We start from the raw sequence: 15,368 nt of genomic DNA on the forward strand, positions 1-15,368 counted from the left end.
GTGGTAGTATGGAAACAAAATTGGGGAATGGATAGAAAAAAGTTATTTTTCAGATAGGATAAAGGAATATAATGATTTTTTTTCCTGAGATTGATATTAAGGGCATTGCTGTTCTTACACATATATTTGGACAGGGTATTTAGGTCATATTTTTGAAGTTTGAACTCAGAGAGTTTCTATGAGAACATAAACAGGCAATGGAACTGCATGAACATGGTGAAATTTAATGTAGTGAAATATAAAATTATACAATCTGATAGAGGTAATAAAGAGATGAAATAGAAATTAAGTGTTTTTTAAACAGTCTTAAAACAATGCAGGCATTGAAAAACATGAAATTATAAATGCACAAATCTTTGAAGGGCAAAATGGTTTAAAAAGAAAGCTTTTTTTGACTTTATTATGATAGGCTTTTGAGTACAAAAGCATGGAAATTATTTATTATAATAACACTGGGTTTTGGAGACTTGTCAAGAGATCAGAAAATTTGGGCTAGTTCCATTACAGAATGGAAGCAGAGATTTGATAGAGGTGTTCAAAATGATGAATATTTTTGACAGATTAAATAAGAATCATCTATTTTCATGGCAAGGGCCAGTAACCAGTGAGTAGAGGGTTAAATGATAGACTAAGAACCAGGTAAGACGTAAGGAAACATTTTTGCACCTCAGGTTGTTGTGGTCTGGAATAAGCTGCCTGAAATAATGGTAGAGGAAGATTCAATAATAATATTCAAGAAGAAATTGGATGAATATATTAAAACCATTTACCGTGCTAAGGAGAAATATCAGAAAAATTGGACTAATTTGTTAGCTCTCCAAAAATGCCGCACAGATATAATGGACCTGAATGACTACCTTTTGTTCACCATCACTCTGCCATGGTACTTGAACAAACCATGATTCCTACTTAAGGATTCCTACTAATGTAAATATAATGGAACACAATCAGACAGAGTTCAGAGAAGAAGCACAGCAAAAGACATAAAGCAGAAAAAAATCCAATTGACCTTCAGTCATATTCATTCAACAGACTCATGGCTGGCCAGACACTTCTTGCATTCACGACCTGCCCTTTCTCCAGATTTTTTGACCAAGAATCTATCTATGTCTGCCATAAAGATACACAAGGACTCTGAACCCACAGCTCTATGACATGGAGTTCCGACCGTATGGACTAACAGTATTGATGAATTGAAACATGGCATAACTTTCCATTGCTCTCTATTCACAGATCAGTAGGTCTGGGATGAGGACAAGTGACTTTTATTTGCATAGACATTAGGGATGTATTTTATCCACCTCAGTGTAATTTATGACTGTGCTTATATTTGCACTTACAGGTAAATACATAAAATTGTATTATATACAGATCTCTCCTAATGTTCTGATGTAGTCGGAATTATTACCTACTCTACCGCTTGCATCTTTCGAGGACGCTAGAGATGTCCATGCGGGTACAGTTAAATGGATGTTTTTAACCTACCCGCATTAGGGTTCCAAAGTACAGCTATACTTTCCATCAGCTGTTTTCAAGCAGCATATCATCTGTACATTTCTGGGAATTGTTAGTTAAATATGAGCGCTCGCATGTAAAGTAAATGGGGCAATCAAACAGCGTGACATATCGAGAGTATGAGGTTTGGGGAAGTGGATTAGTAAATACCTCTGCAGACGTTATTGTTGTGGCGATCGGTACCAGGCAAACGCTGAGAACGGGGAATTGAGCGAGTCCCATAGCCATTACTTTTGTATGGAAACTGGCTGCCCTGTCATTCACGATGTCAGGGACGCACATGTCAGCTGGCATCAAGTTACTGCAGCCTGTCCAATCCTGAATACTGAGCTTCGGGTTACACACACACAAAAAACTGGGACTAAACAAACATAAATAAACAATTATAAAGCATCTGCCGGCACTATTCCATGTATGTATTAGGCAGAATACGCTCAATGGTGTTATGTTGTTGGTTTTCATCAATTAATTGATCAGATACAATAATAATAATAATAAAGCTGAAACAACACATGACAACTTCTATTGTGTTAATCCCCTCTTGGGAATCCTTGAAAGGCCATTAGCTTTCACAGGCTTCAGTGTATTTGCTTCAAATAACTCACGGCTGGGGGTAAAGAATACCATCTTGGAATAACAGTTGCATTACTATACAATCTGGGAATAAGAATCAGTATTAAACAATCTGGGAATAATAATTAAAGTATCAAACTATCTGGATAATCAATCTGGGAGTATTTATTAAAGTAGTAAACGCTCTGGAAAAATTACAGTAATGAATAATCTGGGGATAATAATTACAGTAATAAATAATTTAATTCAAATCTCTCTCCTTTGCCCCCAAATTACAGGTAGGTTCACATTTTCAATTTGATAAAACATTTTTATTGTATTTTAGAACGATATGTAAAGTTGTGTATATCAACACTTTGAAGGAACTAAACCTAATACCCTCAAATTCATGATGTGCAAAATGTTGATGAGGTTTACTAAATGGAACAGATTTCCACAGTCCCTGGTTGATGACAATAAACAGCTCCTGTGCTTGACTTCGGTGCATCAGCCGGCACTATACAAAAGCCACACAATTCTTCCTTGCAACGACAGAGTGATAAAAAAGCCCCCTTTCTCGGAATTGTTACTGCTTTGGGTCTGGTATTTCTGTTATCTTCTGATTTCCAGGAGTACAACTTTTTATTCAGCAATGTGTGATTTTTATTGTTTTCATTTTGTTTTAAATACAAGGATCAGAATTCCTAAATGTTTTTTTGTTTTTATTGAATACACATGGCAGCATGCATTGGAACTCTGAACCCTTAATTAATTTCTCTATTTGGGCTTTCAAGAGATTCCAAGTCGCCTCTAACGTGATATCTGCTTTGTGTGAACTCACCAGCCGTGTGCCTGGGTCAGAACACATTCGTGATGAACTGTGATGTATCCCATACACACAGCTATAGCACACACCACTGTTCTCTTATTTTTCGGAACGATTCGACTAAACTCATATGGACGTGAGTTATATGGTCTTGACAAAATTCTCCAGGTACTCACATACTTCATGGGGGATTTCTGAAGATCTTGCCCCAGTCATAAATACACAGTCGGTCAACCCCAGGATTAAAATTGCAAGATCAACACTGTCAGAATCCTACTGCGTTTTATCGTTTTATGTCCCCCTCCCCTCCACATAACATTTAAGCCTGGAATCTGATGGAGGTGTAGTTTAAAGACGTATTCCTCCGAAAGGAGGGGAGGTCTGAGACAGTTCATCCTGCTAGCTCCGGTGCCGGTGAGAGAGAAATAAAAACGGGGCAGTTGTATGGAGATAAGCCCGGTGGTTGGCCGGAGATTTCTCAGATCACTGAACACAGGCAGCGATACAAACCGGCCCTTTCCCCAAACAAACATTCGGATGAAGTTCCACAAGATTTATTCAAGTTTACAGATGTTCCCAGTTCCTTAAGGTACAGTTTCAAAGCTCGTCAATCCTTTCCAATGCTGACGGAATCCACATTATACCCTCTTTCGGAAATGAGCACATCAAAGAGAGGGATTTCGAGGCTGAATAACAGCGACACGCGTCCTCATGACCGCACAGTCTGTGAGAGCACAGCAATATAATTCTTCAGCAAAATCACGTCAGACGTTTTAGCTTTGAAACCCTCACCCTCACAACCGAAAATACACGCTCAGTGCTGGTGACATCTAGGCGTTGGATTGGCCTTTCTTCAGGGAAAGCTGACCTAGATTCCTCACCTACCATTGGAAAATTAAAGCCTACACTTTGAACCAGTGTTTGTTCTGCAAACAGACCTGGCCGTAAACAATCCGCTATTACATCTACATCGATGGCTATCTAAGCCCGCAGTTCTGTTATGTTAGCCGGGTAATTTCACGGTACCACGATGAGAGCTCAATCGATGTGTCCATCAGGGGGACTGCCTTCTCTCGATCAGAACAAAACATCGACAATCTTTTACTGGAAGCGCTTTGGGTGTTCAAACACAATACCGTCACATCGATCCACAACGTGTACACTGATTTATCTCACTCCCCAATGCCTGTTTAACCTGTTGTGTGGTTAAAATAAAACCCGCCAGGTTTAGGAAACAGACCCATGTCCCACACGTGAAAGAAAGAAATTGCAATACTGTCCATTCACGCTTATTTCAACGCCAGTAAAATATATTGTGTGCAATTACTCCAAACTCTACAACCATTGATCGCTTGCTGCTGGGAAATGCCTTTAGAAATCGAATGGATTTACCATGGCAGAAGCGTTATTTTCTTGCTCCGGATGGATCAAATAGTTTATTATCACCAAAGATAACTCAATTATATCAACAATTAAAGCGAACACGAGAAGTGATTTCCGTTTCGCGGGATAATGGAAGCGCGTTTAGCTATCACAAAAAAACCCCGAAACCTTCACAAACACTGCCTTGATTCACAATTTGCGACGGAATCATCTGTTCTGACCTGACATCAGGTTAGCACACGGAAGGGTTTTGTCAATAAAATACATTTCCCGAGGAAACATGTGACTGAAAGGCACTGAATCTAAAACACAATAAAACAGGCAACAGAATAACAACACTGTCTATTTTATTATTGTTTCGCGCCGGGGAGAGGGAATAACGGGTTTACGTCCGAAAAGCGGACTTCTGGAAGCAGAAGTCGCTACGTAAGGGGTCCTCTGTACCTGAGAAAAATGATTTAATCCCGTCCAAGTTAGCGTGAGGCTGCCGCAGATTATGTCATACTAAAAAGTTGCACGTGTGAGCAAGTGTGTGTGCAAGTCTTTTGAGGGAGGGCAAGACAAGGAGGTTTTCTTTTCCCTTGCAGTTTTCTTTCTATACCCATCTCACAAATAATATCCCTGGTTACCTCTTTGTTGCAATCGACCATGCCGCCGTCCCTTCTCTCCACCTCCTGAGCCATCCTGAGCGATCCGGTGGCACTGATTGGACTATCAGTCCCTTCCACAAACAGCTTCTCCGTCAATAAAAGCCAGGCAGGGCAATGTGGAGAGTCAGTACCACCGTCTCCTGATGTCCATCCCTGACACCTAGAGGGGGGGAGGGGAGGGGAAGACAGGGGAAGGAAATATAGGCCTGACTCGGCTCCTGAAAGCTTTGCACAGTCCAGACGGGTCGCCTTCTGTAATCTGTCTAACGCCGGCTCGAGGATGCCCAGAGGATTCCTAGTGAAAAGGAACAACAAATGGTCCCGGGTTTCATACAGGATTCGGGCTGAGGACGATCAACTACTTCAAGGCCACCCTCTGACAGTGGGCATGGGGCCAGCCGTGTGCCCGGACAGTCTTTTTGCCCAGTCAGGTTCCCAGAGCAGCGGCCCAGAGGGGTTTCACCACGGGATGACAGAGGATCAAGGCTTGGTGCCAGCCCAGGTCCAGAGAGAGCAGGCTGACACTGCTCTAGGCCGGGGCCTTACTGGGTGTCCTGCTGCCTCTTCCAGCCTGGTCACAGCCACCCACCTCAAACCAGAACCCTCTGCCTTGGACAGTAGCTGCCTCACCTCCTCCTCCTGCTCCTCATCCTCCGCAGCTGCTGCCGCCAGGCCGGGGGAGTGGTCCCTGCGGGCACCGGCAGAGGGTACCCGGCCTGGCAGCACTGACCCACACCCCCCAGCTTTACCGGGCACCAAGATAGCTGGCCCAGAGCCCGGGCGCTGCAAGTACAAGGTGCGCCCGAAGAAGCCCAAAGTCAGCAGGAAACCCCAGTTGCAGGACGAGGTCAGCACTTCCCCTGTGCTCGGTCTGAGAATTAAAGCGGACGCCAGCGACTGCAAAGCGGAGGCACCGTTAGCAAAGCCGCGGCTCCTGGCCGCCTACACCTGCCAGCTGTGCAGGGAGACCTACTCGGATCCCTTCTCGCTGGCCCAGCACAGATGCTCCAGGATAGTCCGGGTGGAATACCGCTGCCCCGACTGCCAGAAAGTCTTCAGCTGCCCGGCTAACCTGGCATCTCACCGCAGGTGGCACAGACCCCGCTCGGGAGGCGATGCGGCAGACCCTGCCAAGGAGGGGGCCAACTGGCCCGGAGCCCAGCCGCGGGTAGACCCAGAGAGCAAGGAGAACTCCTCGGGGGTGAGCGCCGGGGAGAGCCGCGGAGGCTTGCGGACCATGGACAGCTCCGCGCTGAGCTCCGAGCCGAGCGAGGCCCCAACCCCCGTCACCCCGAGCCGCCCCCAGCGCTTCGAGTGCCGCTTGTGCAGCAGGAGATTCCGGCGCCAGGCCTCCCTGGAGAAGCACCAGACCGGGCACCAGGCGGCCGGCTCCCCGGGCCACAGGCGCCTGCAGTGGCGCCGCCTCAGCTTCCCTTGCCCGCTGTGCAATGTGAACCTGCCGTCCGCCGACAGCCACAACAAGCACCTGCTCTGGCATGCGGTGACCCGCGGGGAGCCAACCGAGCTGCCGGAGACTGCCGCCGGCACCGGGGGGCAGCTCCTCACCTGCAGACACTGCCCTTCGAGCTTCCTGAGCTCGGCCAGCTTGAGCAGGCACCTCACCAAGTCCCACCCGTCAGAGAACCGGCAGCTCCTCCTCCTCCTGCAGCTCGCCACCGGGCCAGGCTGCTAATGGCCTCCAGCCAGTGAGACCTCAGAATCCAGAAGCAATGTCTTTATATAGAACACAGTAAGAGCGTGTACCACAGGGAGTGCTGAGGCCAGTAGTACAGACATGCTTAAGGAGGGGCTAGGAGATTGGATTCATAAACATAGCTGAGGAAAGGTGAATAGGACAAGCAGGTTGGGTTGAATGGACTGTTTTTATGTAGTGCGTTGTGTACTTCATTCTTTTCAAAACATACCGCAAAAGACTCAAAATCATTTCTTACTCACTAAAGAAAATATGATCTTAAACGAGAACCTGCTCCGACTGCTGCCAAACTATTTATTCTGAGCATCCGAATGAGTGACTTGTTTAGCAAATGTGCTGAATATAGACCACTTGTAAGGTGTGTTCACTATTCAGTGGTGGGTACTAGAGAGAAAATGTGGGTATAGTACAATGGCAATGGCACATGTTCTATCCATGTACTGGCTCTGGTAGTTCATGGAGACTTGCTTCTTTGTCTTGTCCAATACTTGATGTATAGTGATGCCTCAAGCTACAGTCAGAGACATTAGGGGCTTTTAAGCGACTGCTGGACAAGCACATGGACAGCAGTAAATTGAGGGGTGTGTAAGTTAGGTTGATCTGAGATTAAGATAAATGCTCGGCACAACATCAGGGGCCAAAGGGCCTGTGCTGTGCTGTACTGTTCTATGTTCTATAAACACTCAGGCTGTCTGTGACAGTGAAATGCCAATGGTTTCTCACTGTCATGGAGAATGGCAGAAGATGATTGTCCTAAGTTGTTCACTCTAGCTCAGAGTGGATACATTTGCATAGGGACCTGTGCAGCAAGGAATTATTTATTAGAAGTTTAAAGGATTCCTACATGTGTCCATGCATCAGAACTTCTACGGTGTCCTGATATGCATCTTTTGTTGTATATCCAATCTCTCACAATCTGGAACCTACACAATTTAGGCTAGATCTTTTTGATGTTCTGAATAACTAGTCGGGACTCTGGAACACAGACTCCTAATTGCCTCCTTGTAATGGGGAAAATATTCTGGAAAGCATAGAAAATATATGAAGATTTAGATATAAATTTGAATTTACTGTTTAGCAGAAGTCCATTTAATGAGCAAGGCACACCATATATCCAAATACTCTTGTAGAATATACATAATTACATTTTTTCTTTCAAAGAATGCTTGCAAATGTGTTACTGGATATGCATACTGCAACAGCAGCATCATTTTTGTCAAAGGTCATCATAAAATACAACATTTTGTAAGAGGGAGCCTTAATGCATCTATTTTAAAACTCAATACATTAATGTTGATGTATCTTTGTATTATTTGCCTTACATGTCTTGTACTACATTATGTAAATAATTGCAATTTTGTTTATTTTTTGTGGCCAATGTGGTAATGACTTATCAACATAGCTTTTCATGCAAGCAATATTTCTACCCTGCTAGCTATTTACTGTAATGTGTGCTAGGTAGTTCATATATGAAAATAATTCCTACTCTGATTGTAAGTTTGCTCACTGAGCTGGTAGGTTTGTTCTCAGACATTTCATCACCATGCTAGGTAACATCATCAGTGAGCCTCCATTGAAGCACTGGTGTTCTGTCCTGCTTTCTATTTATATGTCTTGGTCTGATATTGTGGGTGATGTCATGTCCGGCTCTTTTTCTCAGAGGTTGGTAAATGGCATTCAAATTGATGTGTTTATTGATGGAGTTCCAGTTTGAATGCCAGGTCTCTATGAATTCCCATGCGTGTCTCTGTTTAGCCTATCCTAGAATGGCCACCAGGATGCACGAACACCAACTAGCCACCAAAAGACATCACCAGTTATCACTAGTATCCTTACACACAGACGAAGAAGGACACCACCCATCCTAGGACAGGCTAAACAGAGACACACACGAGAATTTCTAGAGGCCTGGCATTCAAAGTGGAACGCCATCAATGAATACATCGATTTGAACCTCATTTACCAATCTCTGTGAAAAAGAGCCAGAAATGATGTCACCTACCGTAACAGACCAAGACACGTAAATAGAAAGCAGGACAGAACACCAGTGCTTCAATAAGTGCTCACTGCTGATGTTACCTTGCATGGTGACAAAACGTCTGAGAACAAACCTACTAGCACAGTGAGCAAATGTACAACTGAACTACAAATCTTCTTAAAAATCGCAAATAATTCCTACTCTGTAATTTCTTACCTGCTTAAGTCATTTTGAGCTATTTTCATACACTTTAATAAACTAAATTACTTGAAATAACTGTGCATTAGTTATGCTCAGAGTAATGAGCAATCAATATAATTTAACTTTAGGTTCTTTCTTTTTGTAAATTCACTTATAGTTTACTATCACATGTTTTCTGCAATTAACATGAAAACAGGTTAGCTTCTTGAGAAAGAGAAATATGAGATGGCAGTATCTTATAAACTTAACTCATTAAGTGTAGATCTACTTTAATTAAAACATTAAAAAGGAACAAAATAGAAAACCAAAGTTTTCTACGCAGCTAGAAACTTGCTCATGGAACCTAAGTGATTGAAAATAGAATCAGAAAAAAAAATACAACTATGGTGGATGCTAAAAATCATAAATAAGAACAAAGGCTACTGACATTGCTCAACAGGGCCTGGCAGCAGGTGTTGGACAGAATGTTATTGACTAGACGAGAGCCCCCAAAGTATATTATGGAGATAGTCTAGAGCCTAACTTTTATATATATTTTTAAAGACACTGTGTTCCAGATATGATTTGATTGGTCCACCACCAATAAAACACATTTAAAGTTATAGAGTCATACAGCATGGAAACAGACCTTCAGTCCAACCAGTTCATGTCAACCATGTTCCCAAACGAAACTAGTCCCACCTGCCTGCGTTTGGCACATATCGCTTCAAGCTTTCCTATTCATGAACTTATCCAAATGTCTTTTAAACATTGTAACTGTACCAGAATGCATCACTTCCTCTGGCAGCTCATTCCTCACATGAACTACTGTGTGTAATAATGTTGCCCCTCATGTCTTTTATAAAGCTTTCCCCTCTCACCTTAAAAATATGCTCCCTAGTTTTGAACTCACCTATCCTAGGGGAAAGACCCTGTCTTTCACTTTATTTATGCCCCTCATGATTTTATAAACCTCAACGTGGTCACCCCTCAACCACCTATGATCCAGTGAAGAAAATCCCAGCCTGTCCAATCTATTGTTATAACTCAAATCCTCCATACCCATCAACATCCTGGTAAATCTCTTCTGAAATCTCTCCAACTTCATAATATATTTCCTATAACAGGGTGGCCAGAACTGCACACAATACTCCAGAAGAAGCCTTACAACCTCAACATGACAATCCAACTCCTACACTCAAAGGTCCGAGCAATAAAGGCAAGGTGCTAAACGCCTTCTTAACAACCCTGTCTACCTGTGATACAAATTTCAAAGAATTATGTGCCTGAACCCGAAATCTTTCTGTTCTGCAACACTGCCTAAGACTCTATCATTAGTTATATAAGTCCTGCCCTTCCTTGTATTAACAAGTTGCAATAGCTCACACTTATTCAAATTAAATTCCATCTGCCATTCCTCAGCTCATTGACCCAATTGATCGAGATCTCTTTGTAATCTTAAATAACCTTCTTCAATGTCCACTATACCACCAATTTTGGTGTCATCTGGAAACTTACTAACTATGCCTCCTATATTCTCATCCAAATCATTTATTTAAATGACAAACAAAAGTGAACCCAATACTGAGCCCAGTGTGACATCACTGATTACAGGCTTCCAGTCCAAAAAAACAACCCTCCACCACCACCCTCTGTCTGTTATTATCAAGACAATTTTATATTGAATTGGTCAGCTCCCATTGAATCTTGTGTAATCTAACTTTACTAATTAATCTATTATGCAGAATCTTGTCAAAGGCTTTAGTAAAATCCAATTAAACAACATTTACCGCTTTGCCCTCATCAAGCATACATATATGCAGCACAGAAACAGATCTAACTTGTCCATGCCAACCAGATATCCTAAATAAATCTAATTCCATTTTTCAGCATTTGTCCCAAATCCCTCTAACCCTTCTTATTCATATAACCATCCCGATGTTTTGTAAATGTTATAATTGTTTCAATCTCCACCACTTCCTCTGGCAGCTCATTCCATACATGCACCACCCTCTGTGTGAAAAAGCCACTCCTTTGATCTCTTTTAAATCTTCCCCTTTTACCCTAAACCTATGCCCTTTAGTTTTGAACTCCCCTACCTGGAGAAAATATCTTGTCTATGTACCCATCCATGCCCCTCCTGATTTTATAACTTCTATAGATCATCCCTCAGCCTCTGATGCTCCAGGGAAAATAGCCCAATTCTATTCAGTCTCTCCCTATAGCTCAAACCTTCCAACTCTGGCAACACTCTTATAAATCTTTTGTGAACCCTTTCAAGTTTCATAACATCTTTCCAATAGCAGGGAAACCAGAACTGCATGCAGTTTTCCAATAGTGGCCTAACCAATGTCCTACGCAGTCACAACTTGACCTCCAAATTCCTATACTCAATACAATAACCAATAAAGACAAGCATACCAAATGCCTTCTTCACTATCCTGTCTAACTGCGACTCCACTTAGAAGGAAATATGAACTTGCAGTCCAGGGTTTCCTTGATCAGCAACACTCCTCAGGAACATACCATTAAGTGTATAAGTCCTACCCTGATTTGCCTTTCCAAAATGCAGCACCTCACACTTTTCTAAGTTAAACTCCATTTGCCACTTTTCGACCCATTGGGTCATCTGATCAAGATCCCATTGTAATCTGAGGTAACATTCTTCGCTGTCTACTACACCTCCAATTTTGGTGTCATCTGCAAACTCATTAACCATGCCTCCGATATTCCGATATAAATGACAAATAGCAGTGGACTCAGCACTAACCCTTGTGGCACACTGCTGGTCACAGGCCTCCAATCTGAAAAGCAACCTTTCACCATCATTCTCTGTCTTCTACCTTTGAGCCAGTTCTGTATCCAAATAGGTAGTTCTCCCTGTATTCCATGTGATCTAACCTTGCTAACCAGTTTACTATGAGGAACCTAGTCAAATGCTTTACTGAAGTCTACATAGATCATGTCCACCATCTTACCCTCATCAATCCGCTTTGTTACTTCTTCAAAAAATTCAATCAAATTAATGTGACATGATTTCCCACGCACAAAACCATATCGACTATCCCTAATCAGTCCTTACCCCTTTTCTTAAATAGTGGCACCACGTTAGCCAACCTCCAGTCTTCTGGCATCTCATCTGTGGTGATCAAGGATACAAATATCTCAGCAAGGGGCCCAACAATCACTTTCCTAGCTTCCCATAGAGTTCTAGGATATATTTGATCCTTTTGGTTACTTCATTTAGAAAGCTCAATAAAGTTTGTGAGACACAATTTCCCTCACGTAAAACCATGTTGACTATTCCTAATCAGTCCCTGCCTCTCCAAATGTATATAAATCCTATTTGTCCAAATCACCTCCAACAACTTTCCCTCCACCGATGTCAGTCTTGATTAGATTGGTGCTGGAAAAGCACAACAGGTCAGGCAGCATCCGAGGGGCAGGAAAATCGACGTTTCAGGCAAAAGCCCTTCATCAGGAATACTCCTCCATCAGAGTGGAGAGATAAAGGAGAGGAGGGTGGAGGTGGGGAGAAAGTGGCATAGAGTCAGGGCAGAGGAAATTACCTGGGAGTTGCAGTGGGAGAGGAGGAAAACTTCTTCAAGGCAGACATCCTTGCAAGAGGATTCACAGTAGGGTTAAAATCAACTAGGTAAAACCCAAGGACTTTCTCCCCACTCCCACCCTCCTCTGCTATTAGGCTGCTATCAAGGTGATCATTTCTTTCCTATTTCTAATTGCAACCCATATATTTTCAGTAAATGATCCCTCAGAAATATCTTCTCTAATTATTGTGGTAATATATGCCTTCACCAAAAATGCCACTTGCAGTCCTCTCTAGTTAAAATACAACAAAAAGAAGAACTGGCATAACTTTATTTCATCGAAATATTTAATAAGATAATGTATTATTTACCCACCAATCATCAACTGTTCTAATATAGGCAGCATCCCATATACACACCTTTGGCAAAAAATGCAATTCAGCATGATTCTCACTTGTTGTCTCTCTCCAGTCCAGAAGAAAGAACATTAAAAGAAGCAATTGACACATTTTGATTTTTAAGAGGAAGCCTCTCTGTCTAAGACTTCACTCTAGTAGCAGAAAACATAAGTTTTTAGCTCCAACAGCCAGCAAAAAGTCTTCTTGACAACTGAAAGCAAAATTAAGATCATTCCTGGGTCTATGTGAGCCCTGTTCACACTGACCCCCCATTCTTTTGACTTATTAAAAAATACATCTAGGCAGAACTCAAAGCTATTTACCAACTGCCTGTCTGAAGGAGACATTTTCAAACTATTGTGACAACACTCTGAAAGAGAAACTGGACAGGACACAGCTCTTGAAATGTAATAAGTCTTAGAAAACTAAGGGGATTGAGGGTCTGAAAAAGCACAAAAGAAAGATCTTTGATAGGAATTGAAGGCAGGAAAGATTGAATGTCAGAAGGTTTCATGGTGCAAGATCAAGAGAGTTGTGAAAAGGACAAGTAAAGAAACATCAGATGGATTTAGAGGAGCTGAGAATTGAAGGTTAATTGCCATTTAAACTGAAGTAAAGGAGATGAAAGAGAAACCAGAGATAAAAACAAATTAACACGAAAAGAAACAAAAGAAGGACAGAAGATATGATCTAAAATTCTGAATATGACGTTAAATGCAGAAGAAGTGCCCAGTTGAAAGGTGAAGTGCTGTTCTGCAACTATGTGGCAAGCTTCACTGGACATGGTAGCAGGCCACAGACAGAAAGGACAGGCTTGAGAATTAAAATGGCAGCTGACTGGAAGCTCAGGATCAGGTACAGAGATTGAACAGAGGTATTCCATAAAGCTGTCACCGTGTCTACTTCTGATATCTCCCATGTAGAGGAGACAATATTGTGAGCAGTGAATGCACTATACTAAACTGAAAAAATGTACAAGTAAATCACTTGGAGGAGTTTCTGGGGTCGTAGATAATGGGAGGTAAAAAGGTAATCTTACATCTCTTATGCTTCCAAAGGTGCCGTAGGAAAGAAAGTACATATTGGAGGTGATGGATGAGTACAGCAGGATGTCATGGGGATGGTGGGAGAAGTCACTTCAAAATGCTAAGGAGAGAGAAAAGAACATCTGGTGGGGCAGCAATCAAGGACATAGCAGAGTATGGTGTGGTGTGAAAGAGCATGGTGATGTGAAAGATGTGGACAAGGGGATCCCTAATCAATATGTTTGCAGAGAGGGAAAGGGTGGGACAGGAGAGAATGAATTAGAATGAGATTGTTGAGTTAACTGTCAACTACTGTTGGTGAGTGAGAGGAGTCCTTAGTTGAAGGGAAAGAAAAACCTATCAGAAGCAATGGAATGGAAGTTTGCATTGTCTGAACTGGGAGAATCCCTTACAGGAAATGAGAACTGTACTCAAGGCATCTGTGGGAGGCATGAGGTTCATCAAAGTTATTAGTTGATAGCTTCTGCCTAGAAGTGAAGAGAGAAAAGTGCACTAAGAGAAGGGAAGAGTCAAGGATGGACCTTGTGGCAGTGAGAAGAGTGAGCATTGCAAGTAAAGTTGATGAAATGTTACAGTTCCAGCAGGAATAGGAAATGATGCAACACAGTTATTCATGAGAGATAAAGGAAGGGGCCAGGGTGAGACTAAAAGAACAAATATGTCACATTTCTCATAAAAAGGCATGTTCTGCAGGACCCGTAATAACACCTTTTATTTTAAAGGATGTGAGCAGATTTAATGGACAAGTTCAATGTGCGAAGAATATCAGTCAGGCAGAGGAAGGTATTGGATGGGGGCTGTTTGGGGTTCATTCAATGGAGAAGTGGAGGGCCCACAGACAATCTTGGTGGTGATTGGTTCAATGTCTATTCTAAAAGGGTCAGAAACTGTTGAAGTGATTGAGGGCACCTGAAAAATCATGAGGGGAAGAGACTGGGCAATGCAGGAAAAAATAACTGAGGTAAGAACAAATCAGTTTAGAGGGACATAAGTTGTTGAAATGATAGGCCTACCAGGGAAGTTCTGTTTGTGGATCTTGGGTAGAAGGTTCAAATGGGCTATTTGAGAATGGAGCTGGGGTTGAAAGCCACAGAGTTCTAGTGTTTTTACAGCATGAAAAGAGGCCCTTCAGCCCATCAGGTAAGGTAAGTCATCAAACATCCATCGACTTTAACTCCATTTTCCAGTGTAGCCTGTAGTCTTGTATGTTAAGGTATTTCAAGTACTCATCTAAATAATTTTTTATTGTCTTGAGGGTTCCTGCCTCTAGCACTCTTTTAGGCAGTGAGTCTAGATACCCACTGTCATCTTGTCAAAAAGTGTATTCTCAAATCCACTCTAACTCGCCTGCTTCTTAGCTGAAAACTGTGACCCCTGCTTATTGAACCCATCACAAAATGAAAAAGACTCTCCCTATTTACCCTGTCTATACCTCTCAGAACTTTGTACACCGCAATCAATGCCCTTCTCTGTTCAAAGGAAACAACCCCAGTGTATCTAGTCTCTCTTTGTAGCTGAATTGCTCCAATCACGGCAACATCCTTGTGAATCTCTTCTGCACACTGTCTAGTGCAACAA

General features: G+C 42.4%; 1 protein-coding gene across 1 annotated transcript; it reads left to right on the forward strand.

Annotated features, from left to right (window-relative positions):
- The first annotated feature begins 2,241 nt into the window (after window positions 1-2,241).
- insm2 (insulinoma-associated 2) lies at window positions 2,242-8,885 on the forward strand. Its single transcript, XM_043697821.2, has one exon. The coding sequence runs from the start codon at window positions 5,207-5,209 to the stop codon at window positions 6,617-6,619; it is 1,413 nt and encodes a 470-aa protein (XP_043553756.2). The 5' UTR covers window positions 2,242-5,206; the 3' UTR covers window positions 6,620-8,885.
- The last annotated feature ends 6,483 nt before the right edge of the window (window positions 8,886-15,368 follow it).

The sequence above is a fragment of the Chiloscyllium plagiosum genome, unplaced genomic scaffold (genome assembly GCF_037043375.1).
Source record: "Chiloscyllium plagiosum isolate Xiang-an unplaced genomic scaffold, Cpla_swu_hap1 HiC_scaffold_8, whole genome shotgun sequence".
Taxonomy (NCBI): Eukaryota; Metazoa; Chordata; class Chondrichthyes; order Orectolobiformes; family Hemiscylliidae; genus Chiloscyllium; species Chiloscyllium plagiosum.

Coding starts and splice junctions, on each gene's coding strand:
- insm2 (XM_043697821.2), top strand. CDS start 5,207: ATGCCCAGAGGATTCCTAGTGAAAAGGAACAACAAATGGTCCCGGGTT.